The 20,231-nt window shown below is 40.0% G+C and overlaps 1 protein-coding gene across 1 annotated transcript in view; it reads right to left on the bottom strand.

Moving 5' to 3' along the window:
* The window catches only part of CSMD1 (CUB and Sushi multiple domains 1), a 611,399-nt gene that overhangs the window by 252,473 nt on the left and 338,695 nt on the right, over positions 1–20,231 (bottom strand). The window contains exon 21 of the mRNA XM_028481319.1: positions 9,887–10,089. Coding sequence (XP_028337120.1) covers positions 9,887–10,089 — 203 coding nt within the window. The remainder of the gene's footprint in view (positions 1–9,886; positions 10,090–20,231) is intronic.

Consider the following 20,231-nt stretch of genomic DNA (forward strand, 5'->3'; position numbering starts at 1 on the left):
ACTGGCAAGGCAGGAAGGACCTGAGGGACAGTCGTGAAAATCCAGGGAAAATAATATTTCAACAAGGTGGAAAGTCTCAGATGCACTGAACTTCTGCAGGAGGCCACTTACCAGAACCACGAAAAGGTGTGTGTTGGTTGAGACTCGTGGCTTATTTTTGACTGTGACAAGAGCAGTGAAACCGAGGTGATGGGGGCAGAAACAAACCAGGGGGCTGCAGGATGATTCGGAGGTGAGGAAACGCACACAGCAGGCCCAAAACATGTTCTAGATGAAGGAGAAAAACAGGATGCTCAAAAGTGGCAAAGGGTTGTTGTATGTATTTATCTTAAATTGTGATTTGAGCGTCTGTATACAAGGAGTGAGGAGTCAGAGGAAAGGACGAAAACGAAAGAAGACGAGGACACACCGGGCAAGGTCCCAGCAGCCGGGGGCGTATCCATGATAGGACCAGCCTTGCTCGGGAGAAGCCGTGACTATCCCAAGCTAACAGGAGTGAAGAAACAGAATGATGTCTGCTGGAGGAAGTGGAAGGGAATCCTTCTGACAGGTTTATCTTTGTGAATGAAGACTCCAGATCATCCACTGCCCCGAAGAGGAGACGAGGAAAGGGGCGAAGGTTTGAAAATGAGGTGAATGGGACCCAGAGTTCCCTGGCAAAATAAGTCACTGTAGCTCAGCCACGTGAGGGTGGGGGTCCCACAGTCACTGGGAAGAAGCTCTTGGTTTACGCGTCTCCTTCTCACCAGAGGATGCTGGGCAGACGCGATGCAGGAAGCCCATGGGCCAGGGAGCTTAGCATGTGGTAAGAGACTTGATTTTAAGGTAAAATGGCTGCAGACAGAACAGAAGTATCGGGAATTTAGGAGGAACCAATAGAAGGGAGAACAGCGACAGCCTAGACGCCCCAGTAAGCTCTAAGAACTGACACAGGCGGGGAAGTGAAGATGGAAAGACCAGCTGTGGGAACAGAGCAGCACGTTCCAGTTCAACTTTGCCGACTGAAGGTGAAGCAGGATGCAGTGCGTCTTCCCAAGAGTGGCTGGTGGAGTGGAGTGGAGACCGCAGGGTGTAAAGCAGGAGCTGAAGACCTCCGAGGTGGGCGTCACCCAAGGGAAGGTGGAGGACACATCCAGGAGCGGCAGGGAAGCAGACCAGGGTCCTCACCAGGTGGGCCGTCCAGAGGCGGCGGAGAGAGACAAGGAGATTCTGGGTGAACGGCATATGTTTCCCCATAACTTGTATGAAGAGCAGGCAACGTCTGCCTTATTAGCACTGGATCCCCAACACCAGCGCTGATCAGGAGCACAGCAGGAAGGGGCTCAGTATTGGTTGGTGAATAAATAAAGTAATACACGAACGAATGAATGAGTGGTTAGTTCATTAATTCCTAATTATTACACCTATGTGTTCACACACATTATGAGGACAAGGGTGACCTGGACAGGGTGTGGTCAGATGCTTGTCTCAGTATCTGTCACAGCGATTCAAATTTTCTATGTTCTCCTCGCTGACTCAACTTATTTCTGAATGACATGCTTTTAAAGACATTGTGATAATTCAGTCTGGAAAATTTAGGAGCATTCCCTTCTCATTCAAGCAAGGCAGCATAACTCTGCCTACTGCGCTGTGCCGACTGACAGTTACATCCGAGGTCCTGGGGGAGGGGGCCATGCTGGGACTCACAGCAGAAATCACTGCTGCCTGAGGAATGATTTATGAGCTTTCAGGAGGAGTAAGATTTAGATCAGCAGAAAGGTAGGTACAGATGATACTCCCACCAGGAGTTTTATAGAAAAGGGTGTGTATCTCTTTCACAGTAAGTATTAGATACATCCTCAAGGAAAGGGAACCCTTGTGCACTGTTGGCGGGAATGCTAATTGGTGCAGCCACCATGGAATACAGTGGGGAGGTTCCTCAAAAAATTAAAAATAGAGCTACCATAGGATCCAGCAATCCCACTTCTGCACATAAGATCAAAGGGAATGAAAACAGGATCTCAAAGAGATACCCGCACCCCCATGTCCCCTGCAGCACTATTCACAATAGCCAAGGTACGGAAACAACCTAAGTGTCTATCTACAGATGAATGGATAAAGAAGATGCAGTACATGCGCGCGCGCACACACACACACACACACACACACACTGGACTGTTATTCACCCATGAAAAGGAAGGAAATCCTGCCATTTGCTGCAACATGGATGGACCTCGAGGGCATTATGCTACGTGGGATGTCAGGAAGAGAAAGACAAATACTGTATGATAGCACATATGTGGAATCTGAAAAAGCTGAATTCATAGAATCAGAGAGTAGAATGGTGATTATTAGGGGCTGGGGGTGGGGGTGAATGGGGAGATGTTGGTCAAAGGGCACAAACCTCCAGTAACAAGATGAAGAAGTTCTGGGGGGTCTAACGCACAGCATGGTGACTACAGTTAAGAACACTGCATTCTATGCCTGAAAGTTGCTAAGACAGTGGCTCTTCGGTGTCCTCACCACCAAAAAGCAGTGGTAATTATGTGACGTGATGTGGTCTGAACTACAGTGGTGATCACTTTTTAGTCTCTAAATGTATCAAATCAACATGCTGTACACCTGAAACTTACACATTGCTATGCATCAATTATTTTATTATTTTTTAAAATTGAGGTATAGTTGATTTACAGTATTATTGAATATATTAGTTTCAGGTGTACAACACAGTGATTCAATATTTTTATAGATTATACTCCATTTAACGTTGACAAAACAATGTCTTTATTTCCCTGTGCTGTACATATCTTTGTGGCTTATCTATGTTGTATATAATTGTTTGTACCTCTTAACCCCCTACCCTGTCTTGCCCTTCCCCACTGGTAACCACTAGCTTGTTCTCTCTACTGGTGAGTCTGTTCCTGTTTTTTTTTTTTTTATATTCACTAGTTTGCTTTATTTCTTAGATTCCACATATGCAATAAGTCAGTTATATTTCTATAAAACTGAAAAAAGATATGTCCCCAAGAATAGGGAAGATGCCATTTATGTGTCCTGTTTTTCTCTGTTCCTCTTGTTATCAGTCTTTTTAGTATTAGACAAAGCCAACCACGGCTAAAACCCCAACACTCTGTGGAATCCAGGATTTAGAATTTAAACTAAATTCTAAATAAGCTAGCATCTTAGTCTCAATAATTCAACACACACCAGTTCTACCCCTGTTATGAGCTGGGTGCGAGTAATCAGAGGTGGATAAAACTCTTTGGCCTCTCTGGGTGTGAGTGGCCAATGATAAGAACATACGATCAGTTTTCCACCAGCCCCATACGGGGAGTCCCAAGAGAGCAGGGGGTGAGCAGTCTAGCTGCACCTGCTGTGTCCCGTCTCTGCGCACAAACTTGGTACAGGCGGCCGGGCTCTATGGCCGGGTCTCTCCTATAAACAATCCCACTCTGCTCAGCAACTGGCAGCCCCAAGGGTCTCTCTTGTTTTGAACAACAAATGATTTTTTTAAATGAAAATGTACCTATTAAGTTATCCTTCAATAAAGTAAATTAGGAAGGGATGTTGTGTAGCCACTAAGTTAGGACCATTACTTACAGGGAAATCAATCTCATAGAATCTGAGGATGCAAGATCGCCCTGGACCCGTTCTCCCTAGAGTGGGAGAGCTGAGAGTTCTGACCACCGGAGGCTCAGCTGAAGTTTATTTAACCCCTAGAGTAAAGGTCAGTTTTGTGAGCCGAACTCCATTTTCTTGCATTTTATGCATGACTAAATAGTAATTAAACTTTAATGAAAAGTGTTAGGCTGATTACAATTAACATAATTGTAATTATTCTCATGTTTTACATGCTGTGCGGAGCTGGCAGGACAATGGACCTTGAATGGGGTTTGAATATCTTGTGGGCACCAACAGTTCATTTTTCTAGTGGAGAAAATGTCTTAAAGCAAAGGGAAGGTAAACACACACATAAGGAAGGGTGTGGTGTGCAGCTGCTCCCTCAGTGGCCATTAAGCCTGCACACAAGACACAGCACTGAGGCTAAGAATCACTATCCCGGGCTTCCCTGGTGGCGCAGTGGTTGAGAGTCCACCTGCCGATGCAGGGGACGAGGGTTCGTGCCCCGGTCCGGGAAGATCCCACGTGCCGCGGAGCGGCTGGGCCCGTGAACCGTGGCCGCTGCGCCTGCGCGTCCGGAGCCTGTGCTCCGCAACGGGAGAGACCACGACAGTGAGGGGCCCGTGTACCGCAAAAAAAAAAAAAAAAAAAAAAAAAAAGAATCACTATCCCCACACCCCAGTAAGCAGTTGTTCTTCTCCCAAGATTATTATAAAGCAGGGAAAAAATGATCATTTTTTAATAAAATAAGGAAATTTATCAAATAATAGATTAAACTATGTTCATTTAAATTAAAACATGGGTATTGGGGCTTCCCTGGTGGCGCAGTGGTTGCGCGTCCGCCTGCCGATGCAGGGGAACCGGGTTCGCGCCCCGGTTTGGGAGGATCCCACATGCCGCGGAGCGGCTGGGCCCGTGAGCCATGGCCGCTGAGCCTGCGCGTCCGGAGCCTGTGCTCCGCAACGGGAGAGGCCACAACGGTGTGAGGCCCGCGTACCACCAAAAAAAAAAAAAAAAAAAAAAAAATGGGTATTAATCTTTATAAAATGAAAATAGTCTGCTTGGTTTCCAACTGGTATCAAAACATTAAGGAAGGATAAATAAATGTATAAAGAATTATAAAACTTAAAAGGTCAACAAAGATGCATACATGTTATTAAATCTGTCTAATGCGTTTTCTTACCCGTGAAAACACAGTCGATACTGTCCACTACTTCTGATAATAAATGTCATATAAAGACGATTAACACTGGACAGAAACTAACTCAGAAGTGAAAGAATCTTTATTATTAAAGGCTTTTCTATTAACATTTTTGAATGAAGCTGAAATCAGAAATGAAACATCCTTTTTGGTACATGACATAATGTTTGTCACACAATCAAAATCATCCTAATATTTTCAAGATTCGCGTTGTTGGAAAGTTTTCAAGCATATTTGATTAGAAAAAAATTTTTAGCCACTGGCTGTATGTCATGTTGTAGACATTCTGCCCTCCAGGAACTTAGTCTAGCAGACTGCAAGTAGGATGCTCACACATGATGGGATAAACACTGTATCAGAAATATGAGCACTGAATTTGGGCACTGTGACAGTCATTAATACTGCTAAAGATGGTGTGTCCACATGTGGATTCACTGAGCAAGCAAAGAGGAAAAAGCCAAGAGCAGTGTGTAAAACGAACATATACCAAATATGTACGTACAAATACATACACGCCTCTTGCTGGTGTGTATGTTACAGGGGGGGTGACAGGGTGGAGGGCAGTTATTAAGGATGAAAACGGAAAATGTAGAGTTTTGCGTAAGTTTGCATGCAGGCTTTTATAGCCTTTTATTTTGGCAACGGTTAGAATCAGAACTCTCTCTGGCTGAGATGGGAAGACAGTGGAGAGTTCTGACCAGAGCAAGGTGCCTCATTAAGACCCATCCTGGTTCCTCTGATCAGGTAAGATTGTAAATGGACAAGAGTGGGGAAACGAAGCCAGTCTGTAAGCCATGGAAGCTCAGTCCAGTGTGGAAGGACTCAGATCAAGGTAGTAGGGGTACAGGTGGAGAGATGTGGGATTTTGAATATGGACCCTACTGAATTTGATGCTGGATTATATGTGGGGTGGAAGATGAAGGCGCGACTCAGAATGCAGCTGACATTCACCGAGATGGGAAAGCTTGAAGGAAACCAGGTTCGAGAAAGGAGAGGATTGGAAATGTGGTCACATTTCATGTGTTATGTCCTCTGTTTCTACCCCACATCAAGTTGGAGGGAGACCTCGGGTACTCAGGGGAGAGGTCTTGGGAGGTTGACCGATGGAACCTGAGGAGTCAGTACTGATGGGGAGAAAGAGACATGAGGACGGGCCTTAGTGGAATCCAACATTTACAGCTTGGGGAAGGAAAGATGAGAACCAGAAAAGACTATCATGGAGTGGCCACTGGAAGAAGGAGGACCAAGAGGGGACGGGGAGATGGAAGGCAGTTAAAGAAGGTGTTCTAATAATAGAGAAATAGTCAGAATTAAAAAGCCACAACCAGGTATGGATTATGTGACTGAGAGGGAGGGTTTAACACTGATGTTAAATCCTTACACTTTAACTTTATTGAGAAAAGTCTGATCATTCAAGTGACTCTAAGAAAACGAATGTTCAAATAAGGGTTTTCCCTCCAATAACTAAGTTACACCTACAATGTGAAGTTCACATAGCATTGGCATACTATCAAGTTAAGATGGTTTACCAAGAAAACTAATTTAATACTATTGAATACATGTCATTTTTGCTTTGCAACAAATGTCATACTCAAAGTATCAATTATTTGAGGAAAATATTGAAGTTCCATTATTTTTTATTTTATTTTGAAATCATAGATAAGCTCTAATACTTCAAATTCTAACATTAGCTTGTCTTAGGAATGGCAGCGCAATCTAACTTACACATAAAGTACCTCTTTTTTTTAAGTCCCAGGATCATAAAGACAAATAAATGGGCTTTTCCTGCCTTCCACCTACAGAAGAGCAGCAAGGCTTCTTGAGCTGGAGGGATAGGCTCTTTTGCATGTTTCAAGGAGATTCAAGCCTTTGGTTTAGAAAGACTCTAGCCTGATCTAGTTTCATGGCTGGATTCTCCAGCGAGGAAAGGATGGCTCAGAATTGCAGGAGTGGAGAGTGGCACATTGGTCATGGGTGTAGGAAGGTTGACCAGATATCCCAGCTTGCCATTGCTGAAGGGGGTTCCTGGGACATAGGAATGTCAGTTTCACAGGCTTGACAGTGTTCCTTTGGGAACTGTATCATTTAGGATCCAACACAAAACATATGACACACTTTCCATAGATCATTTGAGAGGGTTTCTTTACAAACGATGCGTTTGGAGAAGCCCAGGTAGAAGTGTGGTCACTGGGAGTTGGTTACAGAAACCTGGAAAGGGACATGTATGGATACGGCCTCTTGAGAAAAATAGTGAGCTTTGGTTGAGGGAATCTGATAGGGAGGTATCACACTCCGACACTGCTCTCCTCCCTGCACCTCTCTTCTCCTGCCCGAGCCCCCCACTGGAGGAACCCAGGCAGAGGGCACAGAACATAGTCCATGCATGTCCACCACTAGGATCAGAGTAGATTGAGAAACGGTGGAGAGTAGATCTAAAAAGGCAAAGGGAAAATACATGATGCAAGTGGAAAGGTGCTTAGAATTTGGTGCAATATCTTCAATTCACAAATAAAGCAATAAAGAAAGAGATAGGTCAGTTTTAAATCTCTAGAGATCAAGAGAGAAACCCAAATTTTCAGCATCACAATTCAGGCCAAGTTCTTCTAAATTATGCCAAGCAAAGTTTTTATATCTTGTTTTTTCCTCCCCATAGAGTGTTAAAGACCATATGCAGAAACCCGTTCATACAAAAGCCTCAGTCAACATTTTATCTTCAAATGGTATTTCCCACAGTGTATACCAAATGCTATGTTAAACCATATGAAAATGCTAACATTCAACCATTTTTTATCTGCAAAAATGACAATTCCGTACGGTTCAAACTAGAACACCTGGAAAACCAAGTTAAAAAAATTAAGCAAGTTTCATTTCTGTAGGAACTTTAACGGGAGTGTTCATGTTTATCACCTCCTAAGCATCAATATGTCAATTAAGTATATTATTTGTATAATTATAAATATAGAACATAAATGTCTATGCTCTCAAATAACTATAATAAAGGATTCTCCTTTGTCTTTAACCCAAACTAGGAAGATGTCTTTTGAAAGAGAAAATCATGAGGAATATAGAAAAATAAGTGGTTTCTTGGTTCCACATGAATTTTAAAAAGGGAAGGTTTTAAAAGGCCAGGAACAAAACAACATACTCTTACCATATAATCCAGCAATCACACTCTTTGGTACTTACACAAAGAAATTTAAAACTTATGTCCACACAAAAACCTACTTGCAAATGTTTATAGCAGCTTTATTCATAATTGCCAAAAGTTGGAAGCAACCAAGACGTCCTTCAGTAGGTGACGGATAAATAAACAGTGATACATCCAGGTGATAGAATACTATTCAGCACTAAAAAGAAATGAGCTATCAAGCTGTGAAAAGACACGGAGGAACCTTAAATGCATGTGACTAAGTGAAAGAAGCCAACCTGAAAAGACTACAGACTGTATGATTCCAACTATATGACACTCTGGAAAAGGCAAAACTATGGATAGAAGATAGAAGATCTGTGGTTGCCGAAGGGTTGGGATGGGGGAGGAATAAACAGGTAAAGCACAGAGGATTTTTAGGGCAGTGAAAGTGCTTTGTATGATACTATAATGAAGGACCCATGTCGTTACACATCTGTCCAAACCCACAGAATGTACAGCACCAAGAGTGAACCCCAGTGTAAACCGTGGAATCTGGGTGGTGACACGTCGGTGTAAGTTCATCAGTTGTAACAAATGCACCATCTGGTGGGGGTGGTGATAACGGAGATGGCTGTGTATATTGGGGGAAGCAGGAGTTATATTGGAAATCTCTGTACCTTCCTCTCAAATTTGCTGTGAACCTAAAACTGCTCTAAAGAATAAATTCTATTAAAAAAAAAAAGAAAAAAAGAAACCTAGTCCAGGAGAGTATAGAATGGGTAGGAAAGGAAAACAAACATAACCTCAAAATGGTACCAACTTTTTCATTTTGCCAAACAAGGACATTACATCACACATCTTTCACCTACTCTCACCATCATTTCTAAAGATGGAGGCCATTTTTATCTCATAAAAAAGAGCAAAAATGATATAACCTTGGAATAAAAAACATTTTTTCCCAAGGCAGGATAGCAGAAGCAAACTTACCTTGATATTTTTGCCATAAACCAGTGAAAATTTTACCACGTAGAGATTCTATTCCATGAACACATGTTCACAAACTACTGCCTCAAAGCACAGCGAACCAGAGGTAAGAAACTGTGCAGACTTTAACCTTAATTTTATTACCAACCTTTTAAAGCATCAAATTGACCTAAGTCCATTTACTCATGTAAATCCTAAATATGGCTCACCAGTGACCTGCCCAGAGATAAAGTGAGCCGGAATATGTTTATGTGCAAATTCCGCTAGTTTTACGATGACGGCTGACCCTGGGTGTTACCACATTATATGACACCTCTACACGGTGCGATTTGAAGGGTTCGCAAAGACGGAACTGCCACAAAATATCTCCACCCCTTCCTTCTCAGGAAACTGTTCCTTAAAAATGGGCTAGACAGTGAAGGTGGGAACCATCTTCAAGAGGCAACAGCTTCAAAGTGCAAATGTGGTGCCCACTAAATCCTGCAGAGATTACTACCCTACATAAACTACTTGAAACGTCAGCCCTAAGGAGGGAAAAAATGCAGGGCCCTTCTATTCAGGGAAGCTGAGAGCAGACAACTGAAGCAGTCTGGAGACATCAAGACTTCCTGGCACCAACCAGAGAGGGAGGGAGCCTGGCGCTGGTGCTGGGTGTGGCGGGGGAACACCAAAGATAAACTTGACCTCCCGGCAGAGACCCACATCTGTCCTGGGCCCAAGTTTAAATATTTACTGATTAACTCAAACCTTTAAAGTACGTTTTTTTTTCCCCCCATAACTAAGGAGAGCCACTGTCTATCTCCATCTGAGAATGAACAGAATTTCCCAAGACAAACCGTTCTCTTGATAGGTGTTTTCAAAATCGTGTATTTTGCTCAACAAAAGGTACACCCTTGTCCGGGGAACCTTAAGACACAGATGCGGATCTGTCTCCCAGTGTCCAGATCACAAAGAAGGGGCCGTGCACCTACTTGAGAACTGGATGGAGAAGCCGGACTTGCTGATGAAGAAGTCGCTGTCGAACTGCAGAGTGAGCGAATTGAAGGTGCTGTGAATGTCCTCGGGCAGTGCTGAGCCGCTCCACTCCTTCAGCAGGATGGCGCTGTCCACCGGCCCGTCCCACACCTTCAGGATGTCATGGGCCAGCTCCGTGTCAAACACGATGAAGTGGAGGCTGCAAGGAGAGCACAGCTGGTACGGTGACTGAAAGGACCCTCCCGCCCAGTGAGGACACCCCAGCACAAAACTCGGGTACACACCAGCCCGTTTCACCCACACCAAACCCCACGCCAATGCGCCTTTCCTTGTCTGACAGTTATGGATGAGCCTGGAGCCTCACAGAAGTGGATTCACTTGTGCACATCAGAAAACAGAAGCACCTACTTCTGTCTGTGATGGATACAGTGAGACCACGGAGCTCTATGCTGAGCTGTGTGTTTAAGGATGAAACCAGGCCTTTTGAGACTGTCAGCTCTTTTTACAATTCAAAGCTTTCTCGGGCACACAAATCAAAGACGGGTCTCAAACAGCTTTGTTTTAAGCTAATAGACGTCAGATTTTAATGCGTGTGGTATCAGTGTTGTTCCTGAAATGCCCCACTAGGTGGTAGCATCCATGCCAGGACAGAAACGCTGGCAGAGATGATGTTTACAGCAGGAGGATATTGTGTACCTGTATCTGCATGATCTCAGCTTATGTTGTGTTTGTTTCTATACATTTTATTTTCGGAAAAAATACATTATTTGAAATACCAACACAAAGGCAGAAATGTGTAGTATAAACTCCTTTCTTCGTAACATTTTAACATACTTCTATCACATTTACAGATATCAAAGCAACTTAAAATCTCTATGTCAGAGGAAGCTCTCTTTCAGTGACGGCAGCAGACCTGTAATTCTATTTATGGCAACTCAGACAGATAAAACAGTTTAATATCAACAAAAATCTGTATTTGCTGAATGCTTTCATTCATTGTTTTTCCACTCACTGCTTACTGCACAAAATTGTAAGAGAGAAAAATCATAATAAATGACATATGAAAAACGGTACACAAATCCCAATTATTTACTTTGTGCATATTATATATTCAAAGAAAATATCTATCTCACCCTGCATAAATATAAAATGTAGTATATTTTTAAATGTTTGATTTAAAATATTTTTAATATAGAGGGAAGTACATAATATAGCAGACACTTAGATACCTACCACCACCAATGTTAACATTTTGCCTTATTTGCTTCAGATCTTTTTTAAAAATAAAATTTTATAGACACAGTCCTACTCCCCTGCCTCTCCACTTATGCATTTGTTTTTCCTCTCACCCCACATTCTGAAATTGTGATGGTCTCTTCTCATTTATATTTTTATAATTTTCATATGCTTATGTAGTATACCTATCTCCAAACAATATACAGTACTATTTTGTGCGTTTAACAGTAATTACATACTAGATGTCATTTTGGCATGTATGTGCTTGTATCATTTTCAAGTTACTTTTTACATTCAGCATAAGGTGAAATTCCTCTAAACTGAAAGATGTAGATTTTGTTAACTCACTTTAGAAGCATGAGGAAATGCTTCATTTGTCTGGTCCTCTAACAAAAGATAGTTAGTTTCTGCATTTTATTATGACAAATGGCGCTCAGCCTAGGGTCTCTCTAGGCTCAAGTAGAGAAATGGCCAAGTTGTCCTAGCATCTGACTGTAACTACTTACAGTCTCACAATAAAGTACAAATGGCTCTGCGTTGTCACATCTTCACCGATACCTGATAACATCAGACTTAAATAGTTGTAAAAAGAGAAAATTTGATGGTCGTGGAAAGGTATCATGTTTAAATTACATCTCCCTGAATATTCATGAGGTTGAACGTCCTTTTGTGAGTCTAAGGCAACCCCTTTCAATATAGTTCAGCCATTCAACACTTATTGAGCACCAACTGTGTACCAGGCACTCTTCTAGGAATTCTGGATACATCAGTGAACTAAATGAAGAACGCTGCCTTCATGGAGCTTACATGGTTGGTAATGGGGGAGATGAGTGAAAAACAGCAACCATAAAAAATAAGTAAAGAAGACTGCATTTTACTAAGTGGTAAATGCCATTGAGGAAAGAAAAAAGCAGAGCAGAATACGAAACACTGGTCATGCCAGGACCGGAGGATGGGGGGAGGCTTAGGTATTATATGGGGTTGTTGGTTAACCCATGTTGGTGACAAGAGGTTTCAGCAGAGACTTGAAGGAGATGGAGGGGTTGTTATACTTGGTGTGAGGGGAGAGTGAAGCCCAGCAAAAGGCTGACACAGAGGGCATGGTTTCAGCATTTTAGACCATCTAGGCACCAATTTAACCAGAGCAAAGAGAGTGCCTGATAAGGAAACTGAGGCCAGAGAAATAATGGGTGTAGTGGAAGCGGAGGGGGAAAGTGGGGGGCTGGTGGGCAACACATAGGGTTTTGTAGGTTGTTCTGAAGATTTTGGCTTTCACCCTGGGTGACAGACCAATGTTTTTGGTGAAGAAGTTATCCCACCTGTGATTTTAAAAACTTGCTCTGCACTTGTGTTGGCAACAGGCTATAGAGGGCAAGGCAGAATCAAGAATCAGATGGCTGCTGCTCAGAGGAGCTGGACAGGGGAGGTATCGAGAGGTTGTCAGATTCTGGGCACAGTTTGAAGGTGGGGAAAACAGGACTGGGTGAGCTATGTATGATTAAGAGAGGATGCAAGGTCACTCGAAGGTTTTTGCCTACGAAACGAGAAAGGTGGAGAGGTCACGGGCTGAGGTGAGGAAGGGTGCAGGTGGAAAGGTCTGTGGGGCGGGAAGACCAGAGATTAGGATTTGGGCCTGTAAGTTCAAGATGCCTACTGGACCTTGAGTAGAGACTTGAGCAGACAGCTGTTCATGCAAATCTGGGGCTTCAAAGAGAACTCTGAAGGGAAATAATAAACCTGTGTCTTCGGAAATAAACGGTCTTAAGCCACGGGACTTACACGAGATCATCAAAGGTCTTAGGTGGAGAATAGGACCATGGACTCTGAATTATCTGATCACATATGACTGCCCACTTTTGTAATGCATTCTTCATCTCTTTTATTACTGTTTATATATTGTATTATATTCTTGAGGAAGGATTTTGTTACATACCCTTTATCATCTTTAGAAAAAACCCCTGCTACTTACTACGCTAGGAAGGTTTTTGTTGTATCTCTTTATATTGTTGATCATGAACATGTATTCAATTCTATTAAACTACTTTTTCTATACCTGTTTAGATGATCATACAGGTCACTTTTCTTAATATATAAAATGGGAGTAATTACAGAGTTCAGCTCTTAATTTTTATTTCCTGTTCTTTACTTGTTCTTGTGATATGAAGGTTATTTTAGCCTCATTAAATGAATCAGATCATTTCCATTTTTTTTCTTTTGGATGGAAGGTTTTTCCTATATATTGGTATAATATAATCTATTATTTTCTTAAATTTTCTAAAAGTAATCCTTATTGTACGGGTATATTTCAATTCCATTTCTAACGTCAATTATTTGGGCCTCCTGTATTTTATCATAATATGTCAGTTATTTTTCTACCAATGATATCTTTTCAAGAATCAGTTTGTGGGTTTGGTAATTCTCTATATTATTTTCTTCCATTAATTTCTTTTACTGTATTTGTTGTTTTTCAACTATACTTCTTTGAATTTACTCTGATAGCATTTTTCAAATTCCATTAGCTGGAGCTTAACATGATTTTCAAGCGATCTTCTTTTTCCAATATGTGCATTTAAGGCTAGAAATTTCACAGTAAGCTGTTAATCATGTGTCTTTTATTTTCAAAATTGAGCATGTGTTTTCTTTCTTGCTACAGATTTCTATTTCTATTCGATTTTGGTCACGGTGTGGAGTACAAAAGTGATTCTCTGCTTTATTGTTTTCACTGATTAGTTTGTTCCTAGTTTGTGATCATGTTTGCACACGTTCCATATTTACTTGAACAGAATGTGCAGTTTCTAGTTGAAGGCTGTATGTCTTTTTAAAATAAGCTTAGTAATTGCATGGTTCAAATCCTCTGTAAACTTACTAATTTGTTACCTGTTTGATTTATGAGTTATAAAGAGTTAAAAGAGGCGTGCTGTGCAATTTCCAATGTCTCCGTATAATTTATTTATTTTGTTTGTATTAAGCTATATTCTTAGCTGGATAAAAGTTCCTCTTAACTGTCACATATGTCTGGTGCATATATATCCCTAAACCAATAGTAGTATTTTGTGTGTTAACAGTAATTGCATAACAGGTACACTTACAAGGGAATGACAGGTAGTGTGAATACAGATTCCAGGTTGACAGTTATTTTCCTTTAGTACTTCAAATACCTCTTTCTTTTGGTCTGTATTGTTAAGAAGATTTCTATCAGACTAGCTAATATATATCTTCCCTTTTTTAGCTGTTTCTTGGATCTTTTCTCCACCTTTGGTGTCCTTTGGGCTTACTAGAACGTGTCTAGGCATGCATAGACCTTTACTAATGCTACTCGAGACACATTAGGCTTATTAAATGCAAAATTCACATCATCCAGCAATTCTAGATATTTAGGGGATGTAGAGAACTACTGCTTTCTGTAACCATCACTGCAGAATTATTTTACTTTTATACTGTGTATATGGAGTAGTTGATAAAAATATAAATATAATGAAGAAAGAAAGAAAAAAGGAAATTAATCTAAGTGATCACTATGCATATAAATCTATGGCAATATATTTTAAACTATGCATAAAATGGTTTTCTAGAAAATAGAAATTACTAAAAGTTGACTCAAGGAAACCAATATAGACAAACATACAGAAATATACATCTTATATTTATGAAAATATTTTGAAATTGGTGATAAACTGAAAACAGGACAAATGTCCAACAACAAAAGAATTAAAAGTTCAGTAAATATTGATATGTAGAAAGTCCATAAAAGTACTGCTAAGTGGAACAAATGTAGAAAACACTGTTTTTTACTTGTCTTGCATAAATAATTTCATTTATTAATTCCAATAATTTCCTATAGTTTTTTTGAATTTTATATCTTTAGGTGGTAGAATTTAATATTTTTTCCATTATGGAATTTTTAAAATATAATTCACATATATTTATTGAAATAAATAAATAATTAAAAGTTTAGTCTCTGAGATCGCGACCAGGACAATGAGATTCACTATTAACACTTCAAATCATTATTCTGGCGACTGTAGCCAGTGCAACAAGGCAGGAAAAAGCCAAAAGATTTGACAAAAAAGGAAACCAATCTTTTATTAATGTAGATAACATGATTGTTCACATAGAAAAAAATTTAAAACCTAAGAACTCAGAATTAATAAGTGAATTTATTTATACAAGATAAATATAAAAATATAATTTATTTTCACAAAACAGTTACAACTAGAAAGTGAAATAAAAATACTATTTACATTATCATCAAAAAGTGTGCTATAGCTAGGGATAATTCTAGCAAAAGATGTACAAGCGCTCGTCACAGAAAACGATCATTATTGAGACAAATTATATAAGATCTACATAAATGGGACAATATACTATATCAGAGATCAGAAAATTCAGAATTGGAAATGATGTCAGGTTTCCCTAAGCTGAACTATTGATGTAATGTGATTCCAGCTGAAACCCTAGCAACTTCCTTGTAGAAAGTAACAAGTGTTTCTAAAACTCGTATGGAAATGCAAAGGGTCAAGAATAGCCATGGCAACCTACATGAAAAAGAACAAAGCTGGAGGAATACAGTACCAGATATCAGTACTTATTAAGTAATTCAGTGATTAAGATAGAAAGGTATTGCACTAGATGGACAAATAGATCAATGTAATGAAGTTCAGAAACAGGCCTATAATTACATAATCATAAAATTATAATTATCTGGTTTATAACAAAGGTTGCACTGCAGTTGATGGAGAAAGACTGACTTTCCAACAAATGGTCAATTGAACTGCACTAGGGACAAAAGATTCCTTGCATCGTCCTCATACCTTACACAAAAGTTAATTCCAGATGAAATGAAAACATAAATGTGGAAGATAAAATAGATCTTCTACCAAAAAAACTTAAGATAATATTTTTTATAACTTTGGAGAGGCAGGATTTCTTAAACTGGACACAAAAACACTAAGAAAAAAAATATTTGATATAACAATTTAAATACAGATAAGAAATACACTAACCATAAAAGAAAAATGAGCCAAAATGAATCTGACTCACTGAAATTGAAAACCTGTCTTTACCAAAAGACATCATTATGACACCAAAAGACCACTGAGTATAAGAATATAGCTGGTGAATATATAATCAACAAAAGATTGCATTCAGATGTATAAAAACTATATACTAATCAAAAGGAAAAGATAGGCATCCCAGTGCAAAAAGAAATGAGCAAAAAACTTCAACTGACATTTATAAAAGAGGATAGTCAAGAGACCAATAAACATATAAAAAAGTGAGGCCTTGATCAGTCACCAAGGAAAAGCAAATTAAAACAACTACACACTAGAATGGCTAAAATGAAAGACAGTCAATGCTTAGTGCAGGGGAAGGTGAGGTACCTGGGAGTGACCTACACTGTGATGGGAGTGGTGTTGGTTTAACCACTTCGGTAAATCGTTTGACAGCATCTACCATAGCTGAGTGCAGGTGTACACCTGAGAGAAAAACATGCACACATCCACCAAATAATACATGAAAGCATATCCAAAACGATGTCATTTGCAATAACCTCAAACTGTGTAAAAACAATTCACACGTCCACCAACACTCAGAATAAATAAGTAAATCATGGTGTATTCATGCAATGGAATAATTTACCTGTATCAGTGGCAGTGAAGGTTGAGGAAATCAAGACACAAAACTAATCACACTGTATAATTCGATTTTTATAAAGTTCAAATTAGGATAGCGATTATCTATCTGAAGTTAGGATAGTGATTATCCTTAAGAATGGATCGTTTAAATGGAGCTCAAAGTGCACAATGTGGGTCTTGATCTGGTTGCTGGTAACAAGGGGTATTTTTATAAACAAGCTGTATACTTATCATTTGGATAGTCTTATGTGCCTATGTTATATGTTAATGAGAAGCTTACATAGACAAACAAAAAAAGATTCACCCTGATGCTGTAAGTTTTGCCATTTGGGAAATACCTTGCAAATTCAACAACAACAAAAATGATATAACGAAATTTAAATAGATAAAGAAATGGGCATTTTTCATTCTAAAAAAAGTAATTAAAGTCAATTTGCAGACACCATACCACTAGGTAGGGAAAGTTTAAAAATTGATTTTAAAAAGTATCATCCTGAAGGAACTGTTAGTCATTTCAGACACAGGCATGAAAGAAAAAAAACCCAAAAACCTACACTTTGCAATGCACAGTGTCACGAGCTTTAAGAGATGTGAACAAAGCATTAGGTGTGTTTAATTCTGCCTCAAGGTGTCTGGGAAGGGCCTTGTCAGGCAGAGAGAAACAGGAAGGATAATTCAATAAAGAGGATGAGACAGAAAGCGACTAAACAGATACATTCATTAATATGCTAAAAATGTAAAGATACAAAAGTTACAAATATAACAAAAAATGATGCAAAGATTTTTTTCCTACCAGATTGGCAAAGATTATAAACACTTTATCCAGTTTCAGTGACAATGTGGAGACCCTACCTCTTCATATCCTGTTGAAGGCATATCTAGTCTTCATAAAAGCAATCTGGTAATGGCTACACAAATTTAAATGTGCATACACAGCAAGTCCGGCCTTAGAAATTCATCGTAGAAAGTACCCTCGAGGTGATATATTGGGAGAAGAGTAGCATGGCTGATAATAGTGAAAAACTGAAAACAACCCAAATATCCCAATAGGGTATAGTTTAAATAAATTATGGCGCATTCAGGCAATGGAATCTTCTTCCATAACTAAACAGAATGAGGTGGCATTACAAGCAAGGATATAAAACTTTGACCATGTTTATTGACTGAAGAAAATCTTCAGAATAATATTATGGCATGATACTATTTTTCAAAAATAATTAAACAAGTAGCTAAACAGATAAATCAAGTTGTATATATATGTATGTATGTATATTATATATGTGTGTGTGTGCGTGTGTCTGCATAAGAAATTATAAAAATATATACCAAATTTTAAACTGTAGTTATCTTTTGTGTCTGGGATTATAGAAAACTACTTTTCAGGCTTTTTATCTTTCTGCAACACTTTTCTAGTATTTCAAAAATTGGGAAAATAAATAACTTTGAACGTCATGACAATGAACTTGAATTTATTCTGCACATAATGAGCAGACAAAATATGTATTTTTTTAAAGGGGGCAAGTGATATGATCAGCTTTGTTTGATAGAAATATTTGTATTAAGACACACAAAAATGTCTCAACGATTTGACCCAGAAAGAATTTTCCTGGGAATTTATTCTAAGGTATTAATTATAAAAAGAGGCAAAGCTTTACTTGCAATACTACTTGCCATATTATTATGTATAATATTGAAAATTAGAAATAATGTAAATAACCAACGAGAGACAATAATTAATTATAGACACCCACACTGTAGAATAGGCAAAGGTCCATGTAAGACATATGTGAACATGGCAACAATGATGTCTAGTATGGGGAAAATGCATGTCTTTCTTTTTTATACTTTTGAAGATGTCTAGATATACATTCATTTTTCAGCCATATAAAATTCATATTTTAATTAAAAAAAAATAGAACATGTCCCTTAGAGTGGGAGCGGTGGTTGAGAGGCAGCCCTGGAAGGATGGTCAGATAAGAGGCCCAGTGAGTCATGCTGGTCTGGACTGGGGAAGTAGCAGCAGTACTGGTGGGAGAGCAGACCTGGGGGCTCCACATAGAATTACTGAGATGTGTGATCACACGAGTGTGGGAAGGAGGGAGGAGCTCGTGACACTAAGAGGCTTGCCTGGATGTCCTGCTATGTAGTGACGACCCTACTTCAGAAGGAAAGAACTGCAGGGCAAACACTGAGTCCAGAGAAGAACACAGACTATTTTCAGATGAGATAACAAGAATGAAATTCTTGTTGAGGGGTTGACCTTTTAACTGGGCCCCCAAAGATGGGAAGAATCTGGAGGTGAGGCAACAAGGAGAAACTGGGGGGAGCACAGGTCGAGAGAGCTGTGATGACAAGGCTGGCATGGGAGACTAATACACGCCTCACCTGCGCTGAAATGTAACGTGCATATGAGCCGTCGGAGGTAAACCTGTGGGGGACCAGACGCCAAGTCGAGAGGGAGTTACAGTTCTGGTTAAGGAGCTTATGTTCGCTGATTAGCAAAGGGGGGACTCGGAGATGGAGAGGGTAGAGGACGGATTTGGAAGGCTCACTAGGAGAAGATTAAAGTAAGAGTAGAGTAACGGGCCGGGAAGTAGGAACTGGGAATCACAGATAAGAAGAAAGAGAAAACAAGGGTAGAGCTGACAAGGATTTGGCTTGCATGCAACTAATTTTTTCTCAGAGCCTATTATGAAGAAATTTAATGTAGTTCACTAAAAGAATGCTGTGAGACATATATTAATACCTGTTTGGTTTTTTTTTTTTTTTTTCAGTTGGGAAAATATTGGAGACTGGTGAGGGAGAAACAAGGAAGAGCAGAAGATAATACTGAAAATTAAAACCTCCAGCCATTTTGAGGAAGACAGGCATTAACAGAAATAGGGAATAAAGAAGTAGAAAGAGGCCCAGGGGGAATGATAATAATCCTGAAATTGGAGTGCCTGCCGTGTGCCTGTGAGACGTTCATCCCTGGAACAGCAGCCATACCAAGGGCCCCACCATCAACTGCTTCTCCTAAGCTCCATTGGAGCTTAGGATTGGATTGGAATTTCACTTCCAGTGTTACCACTTTTCAATTCTTTCTACACTTTCACCTTCAATGGCCAGTTCCCTTTTTGATTATCCGTGTTTGTAAAACGCCAAGTGGGTTTTATCACTGGGAGAGAAGGAAGCAACACAAGGACACACTCGGCCGTCTGTGGCTGAGCTGAGCGCAGCAATCCGCCTCGGGAAGGCGCGTGACGGGGTCAGGAACTGGCTGCGATGCGTGTCTGTTGTTTATGCAGAGATCTGGGAGCTGAAGGGCTAAAAGCGAAGTCTGTCCTTCATGCAATTCTTCACAGTAAGTCTGCACAGGCAACTGAAATCTGAATCCCGTTTTGGGGCACTGGCGCTGTTTAGCTGAAGCGGGGTAACTGAAATCGCCTGCATGAGGATCTTGCGCCGCCGAGGCGGGTGCCTGCAGGGT

The sequence above is a fragment of the Physeter macrocephalus genome, chromosome 20, assembly GCF_002837175.3.
Source record: "Physeter macrocephalus isolate SW-GA chromosome 20, ASM283717v5, whole genome shotgun sequence".
In the NCBI taxonomy this organism is placed as follows: Eukaryota; Metazoa; Chordata; class Mammalia; order Artiodactyla; family Physeteridae; genus Physeter; species Physeter macrocephalus.